At 38.2% G+C, this 7,325-nt stretch overlaps 1 protein-coding gene across 1 annotated transcript in view; it reads right to left on the minus strand.

Moving 5' to 3' along the window:
• The window catches only part of dync2h1 (dynein cytoplasmic 2 heavy chain 1), an 82,619-nt gene that overhangs the window by 66,324 nt on the left and 8,970 nt on the right, over positions 1 to 7,325 (minus strand). Inside the window, exons 21-36 of the mRNA XM_025055261.1 lie at positions 7,314 to 7,324; positions 6,325 to 6,440; positions 6,075 to 6,202; positions 5,529 to 5,675; positions 5,214 to 5,422; positions 4,681 to 4,836; positions 4,477 to 4,591; positions 4,183 to 4,353; positions 3,360 to 3,518; positions 2,618 to 2,686; positions 2,318 to 2,472; positions 1,676 to 1,808; positions 1,440 to 1,557; positions 1,201 to 1,313; positions 922 to 1,035; positions 144 to 294 (exon numbers count right to left, since the gene is read on the minus strand). Of these exons, the coding sequence (XP_024911029.1) occupies positions 144 to 294; positions 922 to 1,035; positions 1,201 to 1,313; positions 1,440 to 1,557; positions 1,676 to 1,808; positions 2,318 to 2,472; positions 2,618 to 2,686; positions 3,360 to 3,518; positions 4,183 to 4,353; positions 4,477 to 4,591; positions 4,681 to 4,836; positions 5,214 to 5,422; positions 5,529 to 5,675; positions 6,075 to 6,202; positions 6,325 to 6,440; positions 7,314 to 7,324 (2,065 nt within the window). The remainder of the gene's footprint in view (positions 1 to 143; positions 295 to 921; positions 1,036 to 1,200; positions 1,314 to 1,439; positions 1,558 to 1,675; positions 1,809 to 2,317; positions 2,473 to 2,617; positions 2,687 to 3,359; positions 3,519 to 4,182; positions 4,354 to 4,476; positions 4,592 to 4,680; positions 4,837 to 5,213; positions 5,423 to 5,528; positions 5,676 to 6,074; positions 6,203 to 6,324; positions 6,441 to 7,313; position 7,325) is intronic.

Here is a 7,325-nt window from a genome sequence, read left to right on the forward strand (position 1 = left end):
GGGCCCACAGGCCCCCAGTTGAATAGGCCTGGTGCACGACATTAAGTCATAACACAAGTCAGAACCCTTACAGTCTTACAGAAAACACACACATATTAACAATGTATCGACAAACATGTGAGGAAGCATCCAGTCGGATGTACCTGAATTAACCTGCTCCCCAGAGCTCGTGTCCACTGTTGTGTACTGCTCTAATTTTGCACCGAGCTCCAGCTCCAGCTGCTGCAGACTGTGCTCTTTCAGAGCCCGTTCCACATCCTCAGTAAACTGGATTTGCTCGGCCAGACACAGAACCTACACAGGGAATGGGAAAGTTCCAGACTTTTAAGAATCTTAAGAGGAAGTGACAGAAGCCGTTTCGGAGAATGAGTTACAGCCTCACTACTGAGAAACTACTGGAGTATGGCTTTATGAAATTCAAAATACGCCAGAATTGATCAGAAATAAGTTGCAGCACTCAAATAAATAGCGGTTATTGCTGCTCAGGGCATTTTGCAGCTTAGGTCTATATTAATTAAAACACAAGATGAGTGAAGTGTAAGCTGAACACGACTTGGTGAAGCTTTTCTTTTGACTTTTTAACACGTTATGCTATGCATTTTTTTATGTTTAAAAATAAAAATCTTAGTATGTCTTTCTTTAATTCCTGTGAGTATACCTGATTTCACACAACGTATGAAACTAGAATGTCATTTTTTATTTAATCAGATATACTATTGGGACCTTTTTGTTTGGTGGTGCCTAACCCTACTGTTAATCTGCACTGTTTGTCCTGCCTTTCAGTTGATATCATAACTAATGCAATGTTTACCAATGTATTTAATAACATCCATAAAAACAATATTTGGAGCTTAACCTCAAGATATTTTTATTGTAATTTCTAAAAAAAAATAAATTAAAAATGTAAATAGGCCTGCGTACCTGTGATGGGTAGCGTGAAGGATCCACATTTCCTTTCTTCCCCAGTGACACACACTCATGCAACAGCTGCTTCAGAGTCTCCTTCATTTCCACCGACAGCTCCTTTAACCAAATCTGCAAAGACTTTCTGTTTGAGACTCAAATAACAAAACAAAAAAACAGTATCTGGTAACATCAAATATTCTAAAATCTTGAGACTCAAATAACAAAAAAATGACAATATCTGGTAACATCAAATATTCTAAAATGGAGCAATGATGGAACACCAAACTGTTTTACCTCCACGTTGCTTGAGATGTGAACATGGTTTCTGAGCGGTACTGTTTCTCCCTCCAGAGAACACATAGCCACAATACTGCGGCAGGGCTCATCAAACACAACACTGTGGATACCTACACAGACCGTACATGGAAAGGCTTGGTAAAATCCATGTTTCATTAACGAAAAATAAATGCAATGCTTGACGAAAAAAAAAAAAACTAGATTAGAAGATATTGAGCAAAACACGGAGTTTTCACCAGCAAAAAGTTTCTTCAGGTGTGACTGGATGACTGTTGGGTTTGTCGCCTGTCCGAGGATTTCCAAAAGGTCATCATCTCCTATGAAATAAAACCGCGGGAAGGCAGAGCGCTTCTCCTGCAATAACAACAACAGCACACAAACTCATTAAGAATGAAAAATCACTCGATGAAAAGTCACTCTTAGGTTTTCCTGTCACATGTTTTTTTTTTGTAAGAATCATGGATTTGTTTACCTCCAAAAACTCATTGAGTGACTTCTGGCAGCGCTGCAGTTGATCCAGTATGTTGACAAGAGAGTTTCTGATGCCAGCTCTGGAGCTCAGAGAAACCACTCTGTTGTCCCTTTTAATGTCCAACATGATGGTCCTGTAAATTGTGTTAAAAATGTGTTTGTAATCTGTGTGTAAGACAAAACTGTAGCATATTGTATAAAGGTCTGTTTGATTTTTTTTAAACTTAATATAAGATAAAATAAGTAATCGAAACCAAAACTTGCATTTTTAAAACAAATACATTACAGTTTCACTTAGCCAAGAAAACTGTAAAAATGTGTGTTTGAAAATACAGTCTGAATATGCAGTACCACTGTAATACTGCAGTACCACAACTGGCCAGCAGGGATTGAAATAGACAGACAGACAGGCAGACAGACAGATATATAGATAGCAGTACAGAGTAATGTAAAGTAATGCAGATAGAATAGATGTATTGAACTACAGAAATATTAAAATCACAGTTTTGTCTAATATTATTATTTAGTGTTTATTTTGGAGTCCAGTTGCGGTTTTGTGGCCTTAATTTGGCCCGCGGGGTTGCCAGTTGCCATTCTCACTGACATAAACATAAAGCTAAACATAACTGACATAAAGAGTTACCTGAAATCTTCATCGACTCTTCGGAAGCGTGCCTCCTCTCGGGGCAGCGCCCCTCTCCCAAATATAGGCTCCAGATAAACCCAACGTCTCTGGATGGCGTTCAGACTCAGAAGATACTCATCCAAGTCCGAGAGACGGACCTCCCACAGACTGACCTGGTGGATGTACATGTACATTAAATGACAATTATAAGAAATTAGTTATTATAAGAACAGTAATAAAAACCCTTCAAAATATTTCTCATTAATGACAACAAAAATGGAATGTTCAACAAACAGATTCTGGTTCCTTTGACCTGACCTTGTCTTGAAAGCTGCGATAGTAGGGGGAGTCTTTCAGGGACTGCAGCAGGCAGCGATTATCGCCAACCTGAAAGAGCACAGAGCGATGACAACGCTAATTAATATATCGTTGTTATTATTATGACAAAAACTTCAGACATTGTTACTCATACAAATAACTTGTACAAATGACACTTAACAGACAGTGTTTGTAATGTACTGATCATATGTGGAATGAATTTTTTAATGGCTGCACAAAGTTGAAAAAATTACATACAACCCTTTGGGAACAGCTACAGTAATGAGTTGCATTTTTTGCTGAGTTGAATTCCCATTTATACAAAGCTTTTTATATTATAAGTAATTGTAATTTGCAATAATTTAATAAAATAATTTAAAAAAAAAACATTTTAAACCCCGCACTATTTACTCTACAACGAGAATATTTATAGAATTGTATTTAGTAGAATATAGCATATAGAATTTTGAATACAGTTGTGTTGTATGTTTTCAAATCCACACATAGAATTTTGAATAGAGTTGTGTTGTATGTTTTCAAATCCACAATTCAGAATTCTCCTTAAATTGTTTCTTCGGTTTGTAAATTAGAATGTATTAAATCAACTTTTTTAATCATCGTTTTCATTCGAACTATTATTCTTGTAGCAGCCAAATCAAAAATGAAGTGGTCAAAACATTGCTAATGAAAGTAAATCTAGTTTTGATGATGTGTTGAGTTGCCTTGTTAAATATGTGTCTACCTGGTTGATTATGTCCTTCCAGTCCTTGATGAGTGTTAGAGTCTGACCACTGCTGCTTGAGTACTCAGTCAGAGTGAAGGTGGCCGCAGCCCCCCACAGGTCCAGCTCCCTCAACGCTTCTCTGATGGTCACCTCGGCCTGGGCCCTGCTGTTCAAGTCCTGGGTGGAAGTGAGCACATGTCCAACACAACACAGAGGAAACATTAATATACTGAGAACTGTCTTTCTACAGACTTGACAACATCATAAGCCACTCTCTTAGAATATCTTGTGTGTTACATCAATATTCTCGTGTAATATTTAAATGTATTATTGTGCTTTGTTAAAGGCACACTTTTTTTGGTTGTTTTCTTTTGGCGAAAACAAATAATTCCATTCTCTTCTTGGTAGACTTACAACAGACATAGTTCTTTTATACATAGTACTTTTATTTTGATAATAAATTTCAACATTCTTGGTAGACTTACCATGGACATAAAGTTCAGAGGAACAATGAGAACATATTCACACACAAACACTCAAATATTTATTCTCAATGCTCAACATATACTTTTATTTTGATAATAAATTTCAACTCTAAATAAACAAGGTATAATAACTGGGAATATAAAACGCAGCTGCGGAAGTTTTTCTATCACATCTCTACCATGTGTCAAACTCAAGGCCTGCGGGCCGAATGTGGCCCGCCACATCATTTCATTTTGTGTGATTAGTGTGCTTGTTTTTCACATTCTGGCGATGGTCAATAAATGTTAACCCTGTCTGTACCGCATCTAGACTGCATATGTCAGCTTCCATTAGCCTGCGTACTACCATTACAGACCTTGAGTTCCACAGCCTTTTCTATGATGGTGTCTGCTACGCTCAGGAGATCATTAAAGGTGAGTCTCTCCAACGTCGTCCCTCTTGGGAGACCCAGCAGACGAAACATGTCCAGCCAATGATCCTGGGACAGGTGCTCACCTCGTACATACTTCAGCACCGGGATCGCGTTCTGTACACAAAAGCAGTGAAGCAATTTATTAATGAGCAAATTAATTCAAAAGCATTTTCTCTTTTTTTCATTTTCATCCCTCTATTTATCTTCACCTACACCTCTTTGGCAGCGACAATCTACCTTGTATTTGTCCACTTCAGCTTGTAATTTAACCGACATGGCCGTCGGCTGTTGCAGCTTCCGAAGTCTGTCTTGCCACGAAAACAGAAACTCCTCGAACACATACGTCTTACTCCTTTTTAGAGAGAGAGTGAAAATAACTATCGTAGAGAATGTAAAAATTTTAAAAAGAAATATCAAATGGAGTGACACTTATTTCTGTACCTGAATGTGATCCAGTCTTCCTGAGCTTTCTCCATAAATCCCCGATGCCATTCCTCATAGAGACCCCACATCTGACTGTACTCCTCCATATCTGTCTTTGTTTCTTCTGCAAGGGAGAAGTCCGGAGTTTCCAGGTCAAAGTAACCACAATCTTCACTGAGGACAAAAGAGGAGAACAGTGGAGAGGAGAGAAGACAGACAGAGGAGAGGAGAGGAGAGGAGATGTTCTAATATTATTAGATCAACGCATACTGCATGACATCTAATGAAATGTAACACACGGTTTTCTAATTGCATTTAGTCACTTAACTTTAACTTTCAAAAAAATTATCACCTCAACCGTGTAGAAATACTGAGATCCTGACTCCCATTTTACATATTTACAATTTGGAATTTACAGAAAACTATTTCCTGACAAATAAAACAGAACAAACACATACACTACAAACTTAAAAGACAGAGGATGAGAATATTAAAAACACTAAAAACTTAAAAGACAGAGGATGAGAATATTTCCACATCAAAGAACTTACATTAGTTTGTTGCGAATGAGCTCCAGCTCCTGAAACTCCTGCTGTTTGTCCCTGATGGTCTGGAGACATGTGAGCAGAGCAGCATGATTACCATTCTCCAGCATCTCATCTTTGGGCTTCAGCTGGTCCCAGCGGGCCTTGAACCGCTGCAACTCGGCCATGTAGGAGTCAATACGGCCAGCGGCATTGCTTCTCATGACCTCCACCTGAAGAAGGGGGACGATGGGATTGAAGATATTTTAAAATACTGGAACAAGACGACACGGCGAGACATTTCTCAAGCACAACTATACAACTATAACTGTGTGTCACTCTGAGCTTGATCATGAGCTGATGACTTTCCATGACAAGCTCCAGTTTGTCCCACTTGGCTCTGAGAGAAGACAATGAGTCCAGACCGGCCCCGGCCACGGCTCGCAGCAAGCGGTTCTTCTCCTCAGCGAACTGAAACTGAGGCAAGATCTGCAAACACAAGCCGAAAAAAAAAAATCTGAGCAGATTTTAAATGTACTTAAATTACAATATATTTAACATCTAAAATAATAAATATGCGTTCATTGTGGTTTTGTTCACACGAGTTTCCAGTGAGTTTTTGAGATTTTAGGTCTTTGAAATTAATCAATTTGAAGGCAGACTCCCATGTCCCATTTGTGTCCTGCCTGCTTCCTCACAATGGCACTACGTAACAATAGCGCTTGTAGAAGACTACCACAGTGAATAGACATATTGCATAAAGTATTGGAATATTTTCCCCGTTACATTTTAAGAGTGTCTGAGCACTAAAGGTTAAATAAATCTGATTGCTGATTCATTTGATTTGTTTGATACAATGAAACACTTCAATGCGAGTCTCAAACAAACCTCAGTTTTGCCCTTCAGGATCTGAGTGTATTTGCCACTGGCTGCACCTATCTCCTCCATGCTCTCTGGTCGAATTGACAAGGCCTCCATTGACTCTGACACATAACTGTCTATGGCCTGTGTGTGGCCTGAAAGTTGGGGAACAAAAGCATTGAAGACATAATGAGGTTTTCAATGTTCTGCAAAAGCAAATCCTCAGACTGAAATGTGAATGGGAAGTCTTTTTTTTTTTTTTAACGTCCGTAGATAACTTGTACTGACTTCCTGAGTGACGTGAGCAGCAGATCAAACAGCCTCTGGATCAGATCATCAATGGCGGCTTTCACCGGCTCACAGTTGACAGTAATACAGTCAACCTTCTCGGAACTGACAAAGAAAGAGAAGGTTTTCTGGCTGTACTAGAGTTTTGTGGTTATTGTGGTTTTTGAACTAATGACATTTAAAAGTAGGATATGGGTAGAGGTGTGAACTGAGCAGGGTTCAAACAGAGAAATGTCAAGTATCAATACAACACAAAACAATTGTGGTGACTTTCTGAAAATGAAATTAAAACAGAAATCTAAAGTTTGGGAATTTACAAAAACTTTTAATTTATGAGAAAAAGCTTAATTTTTATGGTTACTACTGCAAACCTGGATTTCATTGGTAACATGTTTTTTTTTAATTTTTTTTACTTAACTAGCTGGGGAAGTTGGATACTAAATTATCAAGATTGGTTGAAAAGGCAGTATCAACCAGGGGTTTATTTCAGCCACTAAAAACTTGAAGATGAATTTCTGCAAGACTATTTCCTGGATTGTGTTTTTAGATTTCCAATTAATTTTAGTGTAACAACTTTTCTGGTAATACATTAGGACAATGGTGTCAAACATACGGGCCGTGGGTCAAAACTGGCGAGCTAGGGAGTTCAATCCGGCCCTGCACAAACACTTCATGTTCATGATGTAGTAAGCAGAATGATGTTTCGTTAAATATGACCATTTTCTAATACTGTATACTTGTACTTGTCTGCATGAAAACAAAGTTTTCAAACAAATGATGTGTCCCCTACTAGTACTCAAACCTGATGTAGTTGTGTGTTGTAAAACGTTTGAGAATAAAGATCTTTGAATCTATACTCCATTTCATAAGGTTTTTTTTTAAATTCTCCACATTGAGCAAGACAAGTTGAGATGAGAGTGGAGTCAAAAACCATGTCTAAATATAGTTCATGTATTTGTCTAACTTTGTGGCCTGTACCTGGGCAGACGT

Source organism: Cynoglossus semilaevis, chromosome 4, assembly GCF_000523025.1.
Source record: "Cynoglossus semilaevis isolate Cse_v1.0 chromosome 4, Cse_v1.0, whole genome shotgun sequence".
Taxonomy (NCBI): domain Eukaryota; kingdom Metazoa; phylum Chordata; class Actinopteri; order Pleuronectiformes; family Cynoglossidae; genus Cynoglossus; species Cynoglossus semilaevis.